The sequence below is a fragment of the Colobus angolensis genome, unplaced genomic scaffold (genome assembly GCF_000951035.1).
Source record: "Colobus angolensis palliatus isolate OR3802 unplaced genomic scaffold, Cang.pa_1.0 Scaffold372, whole genome shotgun sequence".
Taxonomy (NCBI): Eukaryota; Metazoa; Chordata; class Mammalia; order Primates; family Cercopithecidae; genus Colobus; species Colobus angolensis.
The window spans coordinates 985908-1007454 of record NW_012117066.1 but is presented as its reverse complement, the minus strand read 5'-3'; the positions used below and the strand labels follow the sequence as shown (position 1 = coordinate 1007454).

Sequence of the window (21547 nt, the reverse complement as noted above, 5' to 3'; positions counted from 1 at the left end):
ACAGATCGAGGGCTCAGTCCCCAAAACTGCACCCCACCCCGCCTTCAGACACCAGCCAATAACCCATGCTTCCAGAACTTCTGACCAACCAGCTTCTCCTTGAGTTCATTTAATTTGCCGGAGGAGCTTGCAAAACTCAGGGAAAACGAAACAGTGAGGAGATGCATAGGACGAGGGAAGGAGCACAGAACCTCCATGTCCTCCCTGAGTGTACCACCCTCTAGAACTCTCACATGTTCAGCTATTCAGAAGCTCTCCGAATGCTGTTTTTTGGGGTTTTTATGGAGGCTTCATTAGATAGGCATTATTGGCAACTGTGTAGAAATGTGATTGGACAAAAAGTATGATCTCATACTAATAGACTGAGTGGGAAACCCAGCGAGGCCTGTTTGTCTAGATTCTTCTTGGCCTCTCTGTGCAGCATTCTTTCCTTTAGAGTATGGGGCAGGACCCTTTCTGGAATGAGGATCTTTTGCTCCACAATCAGATTTGAGAGCTTCCTTGGGCAGGTAAAAGTAAGACAGGAGAAGGTTAGAGAGAAAGATTCTGTTTCCTGCAGCTTGCTCTTGTGACCTGCTCCTGAGACCTAAAGCACTCCAACATTATAACAAAAGAGTACACCAAGGGCTATGGTACTTAATAAGCCAGGAACCATGGACAAAAACCTACACACACACACACGCAAATAAAAGATAAAATCATGTCACAGGCCACGCCCTGGCTTTCAAACATGGATCCTTTACATCATCAAAAGAATATACAACTCAAACATATTGCTGCATTACTAGAATCCCATTCAGTCATTAGTAATTAGTCCAGTTCATTATCGTATTGTATGAATATGTCTCCCAGGGAGAGACCACTCAAGTTTGCACACTTCCTTTCAATCTTGTCAGATTCTAGAAGCAGGAGCGGTCTCCGCAAACATACAACTTTTACCTTTCGAGCATCTCTTATAGCTGAGCTAAAAGACAATGTCATCTCTTGCTCTGAGCTTCTTTAAATGTGTTAATGTAATGTTGGATTTCCCTCAATGTATAACCCATTTATTCATATCTTTACCCTCAGCTACTATTCCTCCTCTCCATTAGTTCCCAAACTTTTCCTCCTTTGGAAGGTACATTAAGAATTGCCACTGTGGTGGTGGTTAGATTGCAAACAACAATTCTGGTCTAGCAAGTACCTCCTCCTCAGTACCGCTCCCCTTTAGATAGGGTAAATTACATGGGTGTAGAACTAGTGAGCTGTTTTTATGGCCAGGAAAAATAGTTGCTTTCACTCTTAGCCCCAATTTTGCTAGATAGAGTGAAGGTACAACCCATAGCCATCATGCCCTTAGGAATTTTGACTTAAGGTTTAAAAATGTAGTTACAGTTTCCTGCTTAGAAATCATCCCTGCTTCCAGCGCTTGCAGTTGCAGCCCTGGTCCTAGGACCACGGCATCTGGTAGGGGAGAGAAAAAAAGTTTTTTCTTTTTGAGGTCATCTGGGGAAGAAAAAAATTATAGTTGTTATACCGGTGTACTACTCCCTTGGCAAGAATTGGATAGTCATACCAGCATCCTCCCCAACCCCTCTTTCCCAGGTGAACCAGGAAAATAAGAAAAATCTAAGGGGATGCTCCTTTAGTCCCACTAATGTTGAGTGTGAGCACACACTCATGAGAGTGTGCAAACCAGCCCTTCATTCTTATATCTTCCCCTGTTTTAGACAAGCAGTGTTTTAATTACCCATTCTACTTCTTCATCAAACTGTTACTCTGAGGAGGATTTTTTTTCCCCTTTGTTGGACATTGTAGGTTATACAATGTGTTTCTGATTCTGAAAAGATGATGGTTGTCCAAATCTATGCAATATTTTCTGGTTTTTGTTTGTTTGTTTTTTGTTTTTTAAATGGCACTTTGAGCATTTGCATCTTCCACTGGGTAAGGAAAGCTCACTTCAGGGTAAGTGACTATTCCTGTCAAGACCCATTTGTAGCCCCCCAGGGTTACCAGCATCGGTCTCACTTACCATCTACATTCAGGGTCTTCCCACCAGGGAAACTGCCACATAGCCATTGGAAGTCTCAGACTCTCTTGCTGACAAACAGAACAGTTCTTACTGGCATTTTGTGCTTGAGAGAAGGTGCAAGAGGAATGTCTAGATTTAGCCCTTCTCAGCACTGCTGTAGTACCCCCATATCTGCTCATTTAATGGACCCATGTAGAAGGGACCCCCTTAACTATGGCATTTACTGTAACCCCATGAATACATAACAGACACATTCATTGGGCGAATATCCTTATCATCATAAAACTAGTCTTACGTAGCTTGCGTATGAAGCATATCAGCTGCTTCATCTGGGCTGTTCTGCTTGGCATTTCTTGGGAGAGTTGGGCAGTCCTCCTTCCCAGAGTAAAAAGATCATACAGTGGCTTTTATCCAGTCCACTATGCTGGCTGTTCCCTTGGGAATAACCTCCTTTGTGTCTCAATGGTGTATAGATGTCTGAGATTGCTTTAGTAGTGAGCTGTGTGTCCTACATCAACCCAAACATGTTTTCCACTGTAGCATTTAAAACCAAAGCTACTGCCCCTAATGTAGTTACTCTCATAATCCATTTTAGTAAAGGTTCTTTAGGAAGCTAATGATATCGATCTACAAAATGAAACTATTCCTTCACACTATGCCCTCCAGTTTCTGTAGTTACTTTGTTTTGCCCTTCATCCACATTGACTACCTTCTTGGTAACCACATGTCTCAGAGGTACTTTGTTGTCCCTGCACAATTCTGTCCTTGGAGGGTGTCTTTGAGGCCAACAGCCTGAGCTCAAACAGAGTAAGATCTGAGCTTGATCCAGCTTCAAGGACCAACACAGTACTCTCTTTAAATTTCATTTTAGCTATTATAAATAACAATAATTAAGGGATTATTTATTTATAATAGCTAGTTTAATGGCTGTTTGTTTATAACAGCCAATTCACTTTTTCCTATTAGTTTGCATTTCCTTATGCAGCCAGTGAACCAGTTCCCCAGGAGTTGGAACCATCTCTAAATTCCACTGATAACTTTTACCTTTAATAACTGAGCATAGCAACTGTGGCTTCATACCTTGGGTGACCGTGTGGCCACACCAGAACAAAGGTTTCTCATCATCTACCCTTTTATCCTTTTTCTTCCCAAACCACATGTTTCAGTGAGCCAGGGCCTTTTTTAGCAAATCTCACTTCTCTGACACCAGTTATTTGGGAAAAACATTAAAACCATGTTTTCCTCTGCTCGCACACTGTAACAGTCAACATGAAGACATCCGTGACCAAATGTGTGTGGGGTTTTCCCCACCAGCAAGCAGTGGACACCAACTGGGTATCCTGTAATTCAGATTTGATACTATCTACCTGGAGGTAGCATCAGATCCCACAGATCGAGGACTCAGTCCCCAAAACTGCACCGCACCCCACCTTCAGACACCAGTGAATAGTCTACTCTTTCAGAACTTCTGACCAACCACCTTCTCCTTGAGTTCAATTAATTTGCTGGACTGGCTTGCAGAACTCAGGGAAACACTTACTTAGATTTACCCCAGTGTGTTATAAAGGATATTGCAAAGGATACAGTGAAGATGTGTAGGGCAAGGTATGGGGGAAGGAGTAGAGAGTCTCCATGTCCTTCCTGGGTACTCTACCTTCCAGGAACACCCATATGTTCAGCTCTCTGGAAGCTCTCCAAGTGCTGTCCTTTTGGGTTTTTATGGAGGCTTCATTACATAGGCATTATTGACAATGGTGTAGAAATGTGATTGGACAAAAGAACATGATCTCATACTGATAGACTGAGTGGGAAACCCAGCAAGGCCTGTCTGTCCAGATTCTTCTTGGCTTCTTGTGCAGCATTTTTTCCTTCAGAATATGGGGAGGGACCCTTTCTGGAATGAGGGTCTTTTAATCTGCAATCATATTTGAGGCCTCCCTTGGGCAGGTAAAAGGAGGACAGAAGAAGGTTAGAGAGAGAGATTCTGTTTCCTGAGGCCTGCTCCTGAGGCCTAATACACCCCAACATTATAACAAAAGACTACATCAAGGGCTATGGGAGTTATGAGCCAGGAACCATGGATGAAAACATATATGTGTATAATTATAGTATCACAACTGTATGTATCAAAACTACCCTTGGCAGATCTCATAATATCCTTAGTCCTCAGTTTTCTTATATGCAAAAGGCAAATGACAGTGATAAATGTTGCTGTTCTGTCCTATATATCTTAAGGTGTTTGTAAACAGCAACTGAGGTAGTAGAATTACTTTCCTTTTTTTTTTTTTGAGACAGGGTCTTGCTCTGTAGCTCAGGCTGGAATGCCGTGGTGCGGTTATGGCTCACTGAAGCCTTGAATTTATGGGCTCGAGTGATCTTCTCGCCTCAGTCTCCTGAGTAGCTGGTACTACAGGCACATACCACCACATCTGGCTAATTTTAAAATGTTTTTTTAGATACAAGGACTCAACTTTGTTGCCCAGGCTGGTCTGAAACTCCTGGACTCAAGCTGTCCTCCCACCTTAGCCTCCCAAAGTGCTGGGATTACATATGAGAATCACTGTGCCTGTCCTGTCATTCTTTAAACAAAATTTCATTGAATGCACATCTTATTATACAAAGACTATAATTTCCTGACCAGTTGCTACTTCACATAGATTTTAACCCAATAATAAGAATGTCACTTCTTTTTTTTTTTTGAGACAGGGTCTCGCTCTGTCGCACAGGCTGGAGTGCAGTGGCGCAATCTCAGTTCACTGCAAGCTCCGCTTCCTGGGTTCACGCCATTCTCCTGCCTCAGCTTCCCAAGCAGCTGGGACAGACGCCCACCCCCACGCCCGGCTAATTTTTTTGTATATTTTTAGTAGAGATGGGGTTTCACTGTGTTAGCCAGGATGGTCTCGATCTCCTGACCTTGTGATCCACCCGCCTCGGCCTCCCAAAGTGCTGGGATTACAGGCATGAGCCGCCAAGCCTGGCCGAGAATGTCACTTCTTTGTTGTGACCTGAAAGCTACTGGGGTTGAGCCATGTGGCCATAAATTTCAGGGAGATAAATTCTGGCTCAATAAAATGAAGAACTTTATAATTATTAGAGCTGATTGACAGCTGCTTTAACAATTAATATAATTTCCTATTATTATAATTACTTTGCATCATCTGTCAGCATATTGTTGTAGGTAGGATACTGGACTGAATAACCTTTTTATGAGTCAGTCCTGTAGTTATTACCTGTCCTTGTAAAGAATCTCTGTGCTTTAACATTCCAGAAGATACAAAGGCATGAAATATTTTTTCTCTGCCATTTACCTGTAAAAAAACTAGATTGAAAATTAGTCACATGTAGGAAGAACTATTTTGGGACTTACATTGAGTATTTTTTCTCTAAAAATATTTTTTATAGGGAATATATAATGTCAAATATATCCTTAACTGTGTTCTTCATGCAGTGTGTTTGTAGTGCTCTAGGTGTATGGGTTTAGAATCAGAGGTCTTGGTTTAGCCTTTCTCTCCTACTTAATGGCTGTATGATATGGGGCAGGTTACTTAAGCGAGATTCTGTAGGATGTAGGGTGGCATTGAGGAAGGAGGAATATTGTGTCAGATTTACATATGAATAGGATGTTAGGAATATTATCGATCTTCCCATAGTATTGAAAGTGTCATCTTCTATCAGCAGCAGTAGACCACTTTGATTCTTGTTAGAAGTGTAGAATCTCAAGCTTTCATTCCAGATCTGTTGAATCAGTCTACATTTTAACAGTGACTGATGTTAGGATTAGAGCTTTCATTTAGGGCAGCATTTTGTGAATCTTGTCTGCTTATAAGAATTGCCTTGGGATTTTGTAAATACCACTGATGATAGGTCATCCACCTAATCAATTAAGTCAGAATTGCAGTAGGTGGGGTCTAGGCATTGGTAGTTTTCAAATCTCTAGAAGTTCTCCTGACACTACCCTGCCAGATAGTCTTTGGGGAACACTAGGTTAAGAGCTTTGATATGAGCAATAACGAATGATTTTCTTTTGTTCCTTTTTTTTTTTTTTTCCTGGTAATGTAATGGGTATCCATAAATGTCTGTTGAATGCAGGAACTTTCCATCGTTTTTAGTTTCAAGTAAAGACTGTTTTCTTGTCTATCTTCCTTCCTTTGAAAATTTCTATTATCCATTTAAGAGTAAGAGAAAATATATCATAAGCTTTTCAATTACTCAGATAATTAGAAGGCAAATAAACCCTGACCTAGAGATGATGAAGTGAGCATCCTGCCTTAAGAGAGGCACACTGCTGTGAAGTAGTGGGACATAGGTTTGCAGAGATTGAGTTGGCCTATGCTTAGGAGCTTGGAGTCAAGTCTTTTTGCCTTGGTGATCTATGCATTTCGGAGCAGAAGGGGAATATGATTAAAGCAGTATTATAGGAAAATTTATTTTGATAATATGCTTTTGTGACTTGAAAGAAGATTGGTGAGACTGTTAATAGGAGCTGTGCTGTTGTCTCTGTTTGAAATAGTAAGTTATATTCCATTGTAAAATGGCTTTAAAGTTTTGGAGTGAGCTAGATGGTGGAGATGTTTTGAGGAAGAGATATTATTTGAATACAAAAGCAGGCCAAGGTGACCAGGAAAATATCAGTGTTGGCAACATAAAGTCGATAATGTTTGTTTAATTCCTAGAGGATGCCTGCTGTTGCTAGATGTTTTTACTAGTTTTATTTAATTCTACTGGCACTGTGATAACTGTTATCTCATTTTGTGGGTTAGAAGACCCCTTCTCAAAGAAGGTTACCTAGTTTGCCCCAGGTCACTGATAGAATGAGTAATCTAAACTATGATTATCTGATGCCAAAGGCCATTCTCTGTGTGGTTTGCAATGCATACTGTGTGAACTATGTTTGTTGTAATTTTGGAATGATTTTTGCACATTAGATTTGTATTAAGCAACTTTACAACATCACATCACATTATTTTTCATATTTTCAGCTACCATTAAATGAAGCTATTTTCTGAAACTTTCTTTCTCCTTTTTTGTCAATGATATTTTCTCTGTTTGAAACTCTTCCCAGCCTTTAACATCACAGTCTTAACACCTCCTATGTCCTGTGTGAACCTTTTCATTATTTACACCATTGATAATTTTTTCCTCTTTTGAACTTTTGTATTTCCATATATCCTATTATGCAATTAAATAATAGATATTTTTGGTGTGATTCCTGGATATTAAGTGCTCAATTGATCAATACAATCAATGAGTACAAATAATAATTGGTATAGTAAGAAAATGGCTACTTATTTATGCATGAAGGAATAGGAAGTCAAATAATTTTTATGGACTTTTAGGACCTATAAGAATCGAGATATTATTCTCTTATTTGGAAGTTGTTGGCCCCAAAGAGTATATGATTTGGATTTTATTTTCCTTTGGGTTTTACAGTAGTTCAGAACAATGCAATCTAAGCTAAATATGTGATGAGTTAGTTTCTTGGTACTGCTACTTGCAAAGTATGAGTATAGGCAAATCATAATTTTTTATCCCTCATCTGTAAAATAGTAATACCAATATTTATTATTACTTTTTAGCTTGTTATGAGAGTCAGATTAGATAATATAGGTGAAAACTTTTGTAAACTGCTTTATGTGTAAGATGACAATGTAATTATAATGTACTTTGGAAAGGACTATACTGATTACCGTATCTTTCTCATCTTTCTGTAGTGATATTTTTTCTTTTTTCTTTTTATAAATTCAGCTTTCCACAGGCTACAAATCAAACATTGCTAGACAAGTTTAAGCATCAACATGAAGATAATTCTTACATCGAATTTCCAGCCGTGATGGAGCCTGCTTTCATTATAAAACATTATGCTGGAAAAGTAAAATATGGGGTAAAGGTCAGTAAATTTCTCCTGAATATGCTTACAGGGCAGAGATGTGTTCTTAACTATGTCACTGTCCCCAGCACACTGCTCTCTTTGTAGTTTGTGGAGGCTTTTGATCAGTAATAACTGGAGATACTTTATAATGATACTACTAAACTTAGATTCTGCTTTTCAGCGCATTACTGTCTTAGGTAAGGTAATATTTCTGTTGATTTCTGCCTGGAGATAAACCTGATGTTGTCAGTCGATCCTGATAAACTTTTTAGATCTGAAAGAATAGATTGTATCTCTGTGTCTCAGACTCACTGGTTTATCCACATAACTTGTTGAATTTTTCCCTTCTCTGCACTCATAAGGTCTTCATATCTCTGTCCACCATTAGGGATTTGTGAGTTTGTACTTTTCATGAATATATTGAAACCCTTAACTTTTGTGGAGTGGAATCTTCATAATTTTGTCCATTTCTTGTGTAATTTGTGAGGCTGTGATTCTTCAACTACTTGATGTTTAAGCCTGCTATTTAAGGCATTTAATTTCCCAGGTAAGGCAGCTGATGATGTGGAGAATAGTGGAATTAAATGTTTTCTCCTGGGTCTTGAGTTGAGTGTCTTAAGATCATTTATTCATCCATTTATTGATTTATTTAAGAAGTATTTGTTGAACACAGAACATGTGTCAGACTCTGTGCTTGGTGTTTGGAATGGATCTAATGATAAACTAGACAGATGTATTCCTGATTCTCTATACACACATACATACATATGTGCATACGTACATATTGTGTGTGCATATATATGTATATCTATTTATATGACATAGATAAATGGGCTATGTGTTATAAATAAATGAATGGGTCCTATGAGAGAAAGAGTAGTGGATTTTGAATTTGTGAATTCATGAACACCTCTCTAAGAACACTTAAATTTTGAGAGATGACCTGAAATAAATGTTACCTTGATGAGGAGTTTGGATGATGAATATTATAGGCCATGAGATAGGCAAGAGTTTGATATGGTGAAATAATTGAAAACAGATAAGTGCTACTGGATTATGATGAACTAAGGATAGTTACATGAAATGAACTTAGAGAATAGACGGGGTTATTGTTTAGGGCTTGTAAGCCAAGTTGAGTTTTTATAAAAATTAATGGCACTGTGATATTATTTTAAGCAGAGGATATGACTTGTGTTTTTAAAAGATAGCATTGATTACCTTGAGGAGAAGGGATAGCAGAGGTACGAGTGGAATCTGGGAGATCAGTTAAGTCACTTTTTTAAAAAATTGAAGTGAAATGTTGAGGTAAACTGAAGCACTGGAGTGGCAGTAGAGGTTTTGGGGGATTCAGATGATTATGGGGGTAAACCATCCACGGACTTTATTGATGGACTCGCAATGAGTAAGTGACCTCTGGCTAGAGCTGATGGGTACTTTGCAGGTACTATTTCCTAAGACGGAAAATACTGGGAGGAATGGATTTTAGAAGAGAAATTAAGACTATAGGTTGAAAAGTAAAACAAAAGAAAAGCTTGACCTATAGAAAAACTTGAGGATATTGTGCATAAAGTGCACAAATAAAGTGTTTAAATTTCTTTCATACCCCTTCCCAATCAACTCCCCTCAGAGATTAACACTACCGTAATTTTTATCATTCTTATTTTTACTTTTAATTAAATTTCAGATAAATAGAATCACACACACACACACACACACACACACACACACACACGCCTGGGATATTCATCCACATTATCAGATAGGTTGAAAGTAAAAAGATGGTGAAAGTATAAAAGCTGGTGTATATTATTTCAGGACAGGCCGGGCGTGGTGGCTCACACCTGTAATCCCAGCACTTTGGGAGGCTGAGGTGGGTGGATCATTTGAGGTCAGAAGTCTGAGACTAGCCTGGCCAACGTGGTGAAACCCCATCTCTACTAAAAATACAAAAATTAGCCAGGCATGGTGGTGCACGCCTGTAATCCCAGCTGCTGAGGAGGCTGAGATAGGAGAAGTGCTTGAACCTGGGAGGATGAGGTTGCATTGAGCCGAGATAGTTGCCACTGCACTCCAGCCTGGGAAAGAGAGTGAGACTTGTCTCAAAAAAAAAAAATAAATCGTAGGACAAAATAGACTTTAAGACCAGAAATATTACTAGAGATACAACGGGACATATTATAATGATAAAAGGGGTCAGTTCAACAGGAAGACATAATCACTAAATGTTTTTTTTATTTTTTTAATTTTTTTTGGAGTCTCATTTCACTCTTTCGCCAGGCTGAAGTGAAGTGGTGTGATCTCGGCTCACTGCAACCTCCGCCCTCCAGGTTCAAGCAATTCTCTACCTCCCGAGTAGCTGGGATTAGAGGTGCACTCCACCACTCCCAGCTAATTTTTGTATTTTTAGTAGAGGCGGGGTTTCACTATGTTGGCCAGGCTGGTCTCGAACTTCTGACCTCAGTTGATCCACCCTCCTTGGCCTCCCAAAGTGGTAGGATTACAGTCATGAGCCATTATACCTGGCCAATCACTTGATGTTATATGTAGTTAATGACTGATTCAAAATATGTAAAGGAAAAGGAAAGCAAAAGTAGACCTAGGTAAGTCCATCATCATATAATTGTAGATTTTTTTCTCAATATTTTTCTAAGGAAAAAGAAAAACACGTAAAAAAGAAGAAAAAATTGTGGATTTTAACACATCTCTCTTAGTAACTCACAGAACAAGCAACACGAAATCAAACAACACTGTTAAACAGCTGACCTAATTAGCATATCATAAAGATAACTTAGAAAATCATTAGATATTTAGAAATTAAGCAAAACTCTTCTGAATAACCCATGATTCAAAAAAGAAATGACAATATAAATTACTTTTAATAAATTATTAAAATTATAATATTTTATACTGAACATTAATGAAATGCAGCATATCAGAAACTTGTAGGATATAGTTAAAGCAATGAATGTAGGAAAATTTATAAATTTAAATGCATATGTTGGAAAGGAAGAAAAGTTGAAAAGTGGTTATCTAAACTTTTTTTTTTTTGAGACAAGAATCTTGTTCTATCACCCAGGCTGGAGTACAGTGGTGCAATCTTGGCTTACCGCAACCACCGCCACCCAGGTTCAAGCAATTCTCGTTCCTCAGCCTCCCGAGTAGCTGGGACTATAGGCTTGTGCCACCATGCCTGGCTAATTTTTGTTTTTTAGTTTTTTTGAGATGGAGTCTCACTCTGTCGCCAGGCTGGAATGCAGTGGCATGATCTCGGCTCACTGCAACCTCCGCCTCCTGGGTTCAAGTGATTCTCTTGCCTCAGCCTCCCTAGTACCTGGGGTTACAGGCACCTGCCATCATGCCTGGCTAATTTTTGTATTTTTAGTAGTGATAGGGTTTCACTATGTTGGCTAGGCTGGTCTTGAACTCCTGACATCAGGTGATCCACCTGCCTCGGCCTCCCAGAGTGCTGGGATTACAGTCGTGAGCTACCACATCCGGCCAACAATAGCTATTAAATAAAGTGTCTTTAAACCAAAAGACACATACAAGGTTCTGTATTGCTGTGTTGATAAAACTGCTGTGACCAGAGGTTCACAGGAACCTAACCCAGTATCTCCCTTAGGAGCAGTGGTTCAGCTTTTGCTGATTCAGTTTTATAGAACATAACTAATTTTTTTTTTTTTGAGATGGAGTCTCACTCTGTTGCTCAGGCTGGAGTGCAGTGGCGCAATCTTGGCTCAGTGCAACCTCCACCTCCCCGGTTCAAGCAATTCTCCTGCCTCAGCCTCCTGAGTAGCTGAGACTACAGGCCTGTGCCACCACACCTGGCTAATTTTTGTATTTTTAGTAGAGATGGGGTTTCCACCTCCTGGGTTCAAGTGATTCTCCTGCCTCAGCCTCCTGAGTAGCTGGGATTATAGGCGCATGCCACCACCCCCAGCTAATTTTTTTTTTTCTGGTAGAGATGGGGTCTCACCATGTTGGCCAGGATAGTCTCAATCTCTTCACCTCGTGATCCTCCCACCTTGGCCACCCAAAGTGCTGGGATTACAGACATGAGCCATTGCACCCAGCCAATTTTTGTATTTTTAGTAGAGATGGGGTTTTGCCATGTTGGCTAGGCTGGTCACGAACTCCTGGCCCCAAGTGGTCTGCTCACCTCAGTCTCCCAGAGTGCTGGGATTACAGGTGTGAGCCACCATGCTTGATCGAAAAGTGGTTATCTAAGCTTCTGTGTGAGAAACTAGGAAAAGAAGAGCAAATCAGACTCAAAGGAATTAGAGAAAGGGTGTAAAAATAAGACCAGAGATCAGTGCAATATAAAGCAGACATTGAACAAAGAAATCAACTAAGCCAAAAGTTAGTTCCTTGAAAAGATAACACAAAATAATATAAATTAAATGTAATAGGAAAATAACTGATAATATTAAAAAATTTATAGATTACAGATACTAGGAATGAAAAAAGAGAACTTTACTACATACCTACAGATATCAGAAGGATATGAACATATTTTGTCAGGAAATTTGAAAACAAAAAATGGATAAATTCCATTAAAAAATTTTACCAAAACTAACACCAGAATAAATAGAAAAACCTGAACATTCTGTTGGCTAAATAATTTGAATCAGTAGTTCAGTAGTTCAGAACTTTTCCACAAAGGAAATCCCAGGCCCACATGATTTTACTAGTGAATGCTTCCAAACATTTAAATATACTACTGGTCTTACACATTTTCTTTCAATCAAATTAGACATACCCTTTAAAGATGTGTTAATGGATCTCAAGAAATAATACGAAAGATCTGATCTGGAGATATACATTTGGGCTTCATCATAAAGATAGTGTTAATTTAGCGTCATAACTGCACGCCTGTAATCCCAGCACTTTGGGAGGCCGGGGCAGGCAGATGACCTGAGGTCGGGAGTTCGAGACCAGCCTAATCAACATGGAGGAACTCCATCTCTACTAAAAAAATACAGAATTAGCCAGGCGTAGTGGCATGTATGCCTGTAATCCCAGCTATTCGGGAGGCTGAGGCAGAATTGCTTGAACCTGGGAGGCAGAGGTTACAGTGAGCCAAGATCAAGCCATTGCACTCCAGCCTAAAAAACAAGAGCGAAACTCTGTCTCTAAATAAATAAATAAATAAGATAAAATAAAGTCATAACTGTAGTTCTGATCACTTGATATAAGAGGGTTGAGTGAAGAAATGAGTGCACAGCCAAGTGTGGCGGCTCACTCCTGTAATCCCAGCACTTTGGGAGGCTGAGGTGGGTGGATCTCTTAAGTCCCGGAGTTCAAGACCAGTCTGGGGAACATGTCAAGACCTAGTGTCTACACAGAATACCAAAGGTTAGCTGGGCATGGTGGTGTGTGCCTGTAGTCCCGGCTACTTGGGAGGCAGAGGAGTAGAATTCACTTGAGCCCAGGAGGCAGAGGTTGCAGTGAACTGAGATGGTACCACTGCACTCCAGCCTGGGCAGCAGAACAAGACCCTATCTCCAAAAACAAATAAACCTAAAAAAGAGAAATGAGTACACACTATTAAGCCAACCCTTGAATTTCCAATATGAACTAGCAATGAGAACTTAGAAGGGCAGCATAGGAGGCAAATAGTTCTTGTGGAAACTAGAAGAGAGATTTTGAAGAAGAATGATATGGTCAGTTGATAATGTACTTAGAAATCTAGAAATGTGAAGACAGACTATTTCATTTTGAAAATGAAGGTCACTGGTCACTCTCAACACTTGTCAGCATTGAAAAGAATCCTAGATTTTTAGGTTATATAGTGTAGTTATTAATAGGAGTAGGGCAGACTGGTGTTTCAGTTCCTGCCGCTGGTACTTATTGTCTCTTTGCCTTTTGGAAAGCTGCTTTACTTTTCTGTTTACTTATCAGTAAATTATGGCTTATGACTATGTCTGCTTTATTATTTGTTAGAATTGGATAGAAATAAGTTATGTAAAACACATAAAGTTCACGCCTCACAGCTTGTCTGGTATCAGTAGTTATTAGCTGCTGATTATGGTGTCAGAGGTTATTTGGATTTGAGGTACTCTTATTCAGTTTTTCTAATTTTTTTTTATAATACATATGTTTGCTCTAAGGGTATGTAGGGACAAGCCAAGGACCAAAATTCCTGGCTTGTTTCCTGTTTTTCCTTGTTCTCAGGAGAATAAAGAAGAATTAGGAAAGGAAAGCCCTGAAAGTAGTAGGATGAGTGCAAACTGACTTCTGTACATGAGGATAGATGACATAATACTAGGTGTATTTCTCATAGAATTCTGAGTTAGAGATATTCTATGAAGCTATACCAACTTGGAGTGATTTACTTACCAAATTTTTACTCCTTCTATTTGGTAAGATTATAGTCAATGCCTATGCTGTAATGTCAGTCTGGGCCCTTGTTCCCAGAGTGGAAGTTTACTCTCCCCATTTAATTATGGTGCATTTTAACCCATTTTCTTATGTTCTAGCTCCTCCAGCCTCTGTTCTTTGGTAGATGGTTGTTCCTCCCTATTTACAATCCTTCTTATTCAGCTTTAAAAATCTATATGCTGGCTGAGCAGAATGGCTTAACACCTGTAATCCCAGCATTTTGGGAGGCTGAGGTGGGGGAATTACTTGAGGCCAGGAGTTCAAGACCAGCCTGGGCAACATAGCAAGATTCTTTCTCTACCAAAATAAAAAAATTAGCCAGACATGGTGGTGTACATCTGTACTCACAGGTACACAGAAGGCTAAGGCAAAGGATTGCCTGAGTCCAGGAGTTACAAGCTGCAGGGAGCTACGATGGTGCCAACTGCACTCCAGCTTGACCTGAAGAGTGAGACCTTGTTAAAAAATATATATATATATGTATATGCTGGTAATAACCAAATATATTTTCTGAAATCTCCCTAGCACTCCAGACTCACACATCCATTTGGTTATGAGTGAATGTTTTTGAGCCCTTGCTCTTCCACTTATTGTGTGATAGGAGCCAAGATATTTCACCTCTCTCTGATTCAGTTTTCTCATCTATAAAATAGAAGTAGTAATATCTATCTGAAAGGATTATTAGGAGTATTAAATGATATTACATGAGACAATACATGTGAAATGCTTAGAAGAGTGCCAGATACATACTAACCTCTAAGTGTTACCTACTATTATTATCCTCACTGGCACAAACTTCTCTTGGACAAAACTGATCTCTTGATCTTCATTTCTTATCCTCATATCTTTTCTTTCTCTAGTCTTCTCCTTATCAGTATATGGCATCTCCATCCACTGAATACCCAACCCCAGAATATAAGTTTTAACCCGATTTCCTCATTTTCTCATTGCAGCCTAATTAATCAGCAGGTTTTTTGCCTTTACATGTCCCAAATGTAACTATTTTTCATTTCTGCTGTTACAGCTGACCAAATCCAAGTCACTGGCAATTCTTATCTGGTTTACTCTAATATCGAGCCTTCTTTTTTCATTCTTTCTTTGAATAATTCATTTCCTATGCAGCAACTATGTATAAAACACCAGTTAACTCATGTCGTTACCTTTCCTGGGCTTTCCTTTATACTTGAATAAAATGTGAACAAACAACTGAAGTTCAGAGTCTAAATAGCCTATTTATTTATCTAATCTTCCACTACTTTCTCCTTGTTCCCAATGCTCCAGCCTGTGGTTTTTATCGCTTTTCTCCTAACTTGTCCAGCTTATCATCATCTATAGGTTGTAGGTGTTACCCTTCCTTGTTCTTCCCAGTCTTCTCATCTCTGGCTCCTTCTTGTTATTCAGCTCTCCTATTGCTGTATGTGATACCTCTTTGGAGAGGCTGTCCCTGACCAGAGTTTAACAAGCTGCTAAAAAATTGTAGAATATTTATTCTAATTTACATGTATTATAGAAATCAGTAGTTTTAGGATTGAGTGAGACCTTATAGAAGATACCCAGTCCAGTTAGCTACCTGGAGCAGACATTTCTTCTATCTCATTGTTCAACCACTGTTCAAACATGTCACTTGGGTTAGTCCATTCTCATGTTGCTATAAAGAAACACCTAAGGCTGGGCAACTTATAAAGAAAAGAGGTTTAATTGGCTCACGATTCTTCAGGCTGTACAGGAAGCAGAGCACCAATATCTACCCGGCTTCTAGTGAAGCCTCAGAGAGGTTTTACTTGTGGTGGAAGGCGAAGTGGAAGCATGTATGTCATATGGCAAGAGAGAGGGAACAAGAGATGGAGAAGTAGGAGTGCCACACTTTTAAATAAACAGATTTTGGTGAATTTAGAGTAAAAACTCACTCATTACTTTGAGGAGAGCCCCAGTCCGTTCATGAGGGATCTACCTCCATGACCCAAACACCTCCCACCAGGCCCCACCTCCACCATGGGTGAATCACATTTCCAACATGAGGTTTGGAGGGACAAGCATCCAAAGTATGTTATCACTCATCATCTTGTTTTTAATAAATTTTTTTTTCCCATAAGTAACACTGGTACTTTTTTCATGTAGGATTTCCGGGAAAAAAATACAGATCATATGCGCCCAGACATTGTAGCTCTTCTGAGAAGCAGCAAGAATGCATTTATCTCTGGGATGATTGGAATTGATCCTGTAGCTGTTTTCCGATGGGCAATTCTCCGAGCTTTTTTCAGAGCCATGGTTGCTTTCAGGGAAGCTGGGAAAAGACACATTCACAGAAAAACTGGTAAGTGGCAGTTATTAGTATTCTACCATACTTCATCTTTTTTTTACCTTTCTACTTCTCCACAAAAAGGAGTAGAATTCTTGCTGTGAGATTCTCAAGGACAAAAATCCTAGTTCTGTAGTCAGTCTAGTGTCATCTCTTAACTGATTTGTGACTAGGAACAGGTTTTCTTTTCTGTAGAGGAGAGTTATACCGTCTTTAAAATTATGAGGATAAAGTCAGAGCATCTGTTCATGAAGTGTTCATTTTCTTTTCCTTTACTCTTAGTTCATGGATTTTTAAAAACTTTGAAATTTAGAAATAGATAAAGCAGGATACTTTTTCTGTATGCCTCCCGCTTCAGTCATAAAATCTCTCATCTCACGTTCTGTGGGAGGACAACTTCATAAGCACTTTTGGCCTACTGGAAACCAAACTGTTGTTTGCTGTAGCTCTAGTCTTAGGTAGGGCCATTGCTGCATAGTGAAGATTTTGTGATACATATGCAGTTGAGATTTATGCCTTTCAGTAGAAATGTTATAGGGCTCACCTGTGCTTTCAGGACTCCCAAAGCGACTTACGTGGCTTTTTGGGATGTGCACTAGTAGTAAAACTTTTAAGTTTAGCTTTTAAATGTTTGAGACAAATAGATATATTTGAGAGAGTGTATTTCTAAAAGTACATGTAAAATAATTAAACCTAGTTTCTGTTTTTTCAGATTGTAAAGTATTTGAACTGGTCTTTGTAGATTTATAGGGAGAATTATAGTTTATTAGAGAAATAAAAGGACTATTTCAAACCTGCTTTGCCTTTTGCAAAGTGATTTCTAAGAGGTTATCTTTATAAAAAGCTTTAAGGAAATTTTTTTTTTCTTTAAGATGCTTTCTTGTTTATTATGACAAACTTTTAATCAAGAAAACCACTCAAAATTGATTAGTATCCTGCTAAGACATAATTAAGAGAAGAAACTTTTCTTGTATTCACTATCAAAGCCTATTTACCTTATTCACATTATCTGTATATTCCTTTGGCATTTAAAATCTATTATTTGTGAAAGCTAGTTGTTACATATCTGTTATTATCAATATGGGCAATGACATGCAGTGTTATTAGTGATAAACAACCTGTATTTTCTCTACCTTGATAAAGTCTAGATTCCTTATTTTCTAATCTTGTTTTCCCTTCTGGCTAGTACAGAGCTTCCATATAATAATCTCTTTTTGAAAATTTGTATTCAACATAACATGTGTATAGAAAAGTACACAAAGCAAAAATGTGTAGTTCAGTGAAGTATCACAAAGTAAACACAACCCTGGAACTGCCACCTAGGTTAAGAAACACAACATCTCAGCCACCCAAAATTTCCTGTTGGAAAAAACTTTAAAAGTTTTACTTTTTATAAAGGAAAAGAAAAACTCTGGTTTATTTGCATTTTGAGGCCTGAGCAGATTCGTTTCTGAAAGTAATTGTTTATATTACAATATATCAGTGTCAATGCCAGCATTCACCCTAACATTTTATTTTCTCCACACCGCTTCCTACCTATTCTCTTTTGGTAGGTTTAGGATAAAAACATATTATAAACTTGGAACAGTGTATCACTGTAAAAACCAACAGATTGTGCAAATGGTTTAAACGGTAGATCCAGAATTTTTATAATGACCATAAATATTATGCAGTCATATTAAGATGAAATGGGAATTACAGATTAAGATGAAGTAGAAAATATGAAAGGCAGAAAAGGTGAGGTGACCAATTCTAGATGTTGGATGAGAATAAGAGGGCAAAGATAATACTTTCTAAAGAAGAAAGAAGATGTTAACCTGCAGAATTACAGTATATTTTTATTTCCTTTGATGATATCTTAATTAAAAACTTCAGTGGACTCTTAGTTAATTGTCAAGAAACACCCTGATGGTAAACAGGTGTGTTCACCAACAATACCCTGGATTTCTTCAAGGAATTCCCTGACATTCTTTTCATCAAGCCAACTGAGCACAAATTATGATACCAAATTAAAATCTACTTTTTACTCTTATTATTGTGTTCTTTTTTACAGACTTTCATATTAAAAGACACAATACCATTTAAGGCCTTTAAATCAAAAGTAATTCAACTATTTTTGAGAAAACGTTACTATAATTGCAGAATGTGTATTATGCTGATCAGGCTGTTGGAAACCATAAAATGTTCTTAGTGAAGTCACATCAGTAGGCAGTCTCAGTGAAGCTGCATGTTGGCCCTGCTGAGAGGTAGAATGAGAAATGGCCATGATTTGTCTGGTCAGCAGTGAGATAGTAGAGAACAGATGATGCAGTTGTATCATCAACCTTGCCTGTGATTTCCTCCTCATAAATAAGGAAGAGCCCAGAGTAGAGAATACTATTTAGGGTTCATGAAGAGGATATAGCAGAAATTATAACCTGACTGGGAATTATACAGTATGTAGAACTGAGTACAATGATGCTTTATTTGATTCTTTTGGAGTTATTAATAAATAAAAGTATAGCCAAATAGGAATTTAAACTAGTCTAAAAAGGCTAGGCAAAGATGGGTAATTCAGCTGTGCCATCAGGATGAGACATGAACAAGAGGGTCCAAAGTATTTTTCAGTTTCTTCATCTACAAAGAGAGAAGCTGAAACCCTTTATATAGTGTCTGCAGATAAGAGAGCTTTAAGGGTTTCCAGAGAACCTATTTCTCTTCTTCATCCCACTGAATAGACTGTGTGACTCTGATGTACTCCTGTTTGTTTCTGTAAGTAGGAGAAGCGTTCTAGTGACCATCTGTTTTCAAAAATGACCAGATACTAAAATTGATTTGGGTATCACCATAAGTCTAGGATCTCTATGCTGTACTTTGTACACAATTCTTCCTAGTACTTAATAGATTTAAATAAACTTTTGTTTAAAAAAAAAAGGACTATTTTTTATAAATCACTTCTGTATTGGTCAGTATAGTAGGGCAATTAAGAATAAGGATTTTGGATAGACATCAGTGAAATGGTGGGGTAAGGACCTCTAAAAATTTTCTCATAATAGCAATGAGAAAATGGGCAAAAATTGTCAAAACAGCTTTGTCAGAACCCTGGAAATTAATCAAAGGCTCACAGTAACCTGAGAACTGTTTATACAAGAAAAAAGGCTGAATATCAGTAAAGACAGTGTACTTTGTGGCATTTTAACATGTAATGTTCACATCCCTTCCTCTTCAGATCCATGGTAGCCTAGAAAACCAACAGCCTGGATCATGGTGGAAATCAGCAGTGTGTCAACCACTTGGAGGGAATAGAAGCAATTTGAGCTCCTTCAATGCCCCATTCCCAGAGAATTTTCATTATTCCACCTACTGGGTGATTTCCTGAATACCCTACTTACCACACGGTCTTTGTTTAACCTCACTTGGAGTTTGCCCACTGCGAACAGCCTTTAACCCCCAGGGGCATTGTGCACAGCAAACAGAATCGGTTGTTGAACATCACAGCTGCCTGTGGCACTAGGCAACAGTTGAGACAACCAATATCTTAACCAAAATGCTTAAAAGGATGAGCTGGGGAATGAGATCTCCATATGGCCTTGAAAAGTTCCAACATATTCCTGGGCATCTAGATGGCTGTGCGTATATATGGGGTTGTGTACATGCTCAGGACTATGTGCATTCTCAAGAAAGACCAACAATGTCCTGATTGCTCGCTGAATAACTTTGAGGCTCTGAGCAAGCAGGAAGTGAAGGCCAAGGCAGTTTATAAGCTCCCTAGCCAAGTGTCGAAGGTGTGCCTCAACTCACAGACATTGACCGTTGAAAAAGCCTGGGAGACTTACTCGTTTTTAGGCAGGTGGTATGTCTCTCTTCAGTCATTACCTGACCACTAAGCTAACTGAGCAGAGACTTGAATGGTCACATGTGACAAAGAGTACAAACCTTACAGAATTAGTTCAGGAAAATTGTTTTTAAAAACAACTACAAGGTTGTTGTAGCAGTGGCTCACGCCTATAATCCCAGCACTTTGGGAGGCCGAGGCAGGTGGATCACAAGGTCAGGAGTTCGAGACCAGCCTGGCCACCATAGTGAAACCCCATCTGTACTAAAAATATAAAAATTACCTCGGTGTGGTGGCAGGTATCTGTAATCCCAGCTACTCGGGAGGCTGAGGCAGGAGAATTGCTTGAACCTGGGAGGCAGAGGTTGCGGTGAGCCGAGATTGCACCACTGTACTCCAGCCTAGGTGACAGAGCCAGACTTCATATCAAAAAAAAACCAAAAACAAACAAAAAAACCAAAAAAACAACTACAAGAGACAGCAACAACAGCAAACCCTAGGGATGAGGGAAAATCTAATTTCCAGACTTACCACATTATATTATTTAAATAACACAAAATTATGAAACATAGAAAGTTTGAACTATACACAGGAAGGAAAGAATCAATAGAAACCATCCTCATGGAAAGCCAGACATTGAACTTAATGAAGACTTTAAGCTATTTCAAATATGTTCAGAGAGCTAAAGCTTGCAACAATGTCTGAGGAGTTAAAGGAAAATAGGGAATATTAATAAAAAGATAAAAGTTACATATGTGTAAATATTTATGTCAGTAAATAGTTAAATATGAAAGACAGTATAAATGTATTTTTTTACATTTCATAACTCTTATTTTCCCTCCAATATGATTTGGAAAAAAATATCACTGAAATGAAGTATTGGCTAGAGGAGTTCAACAGCAGATTTGAACAGACAGAAGAATCAGTGAATTTGAAGACAGATAATTGAGATTATCCAACTAAAAGAACAGAAAGAAAAAAGAATGAGGAAAAATGATCAGAGCCTCGGAAACCTGTTAGATATCATCAAGCATACCAATTTCTGAGAATCCAGAAGGTAAGAAGAGAAAGGAGTAGAAACAATATTTGAAGAGATAATGGCCATAAACTGTTCAAATTTGATGAAAGAATATTACCTATAACTCCAAAAAGCCCAGTGAATTACAAGGAGAA

At 38.6% G+C, this 21547-nt stretch overlaps 1 protein-coding gene across 1 annotated transcript in view; it reads left to right on the top strand.

Moving 5' to 3' along the window:
• MYO9A (myosin IXA) overlaps window positions 1-21547 on the top strand; it is a 260868-nt gene that overhangs the window by 91018 nt on the left and 148303 nt on the right. Inside the window, exons 13-14 of the mRNA XM_011953817.1 lie at window positions 7757-7898; window positions 16380-16575. Of these exons, the coding sequence (XP_011809207.1) occupies window positions 7757-7898; window positions 16380-16575 (338 nt within the window). The remainder of the gene's footprint in view (window positions 1-7756; window positions 7899-16379; window positions 16576-21547) is intronic.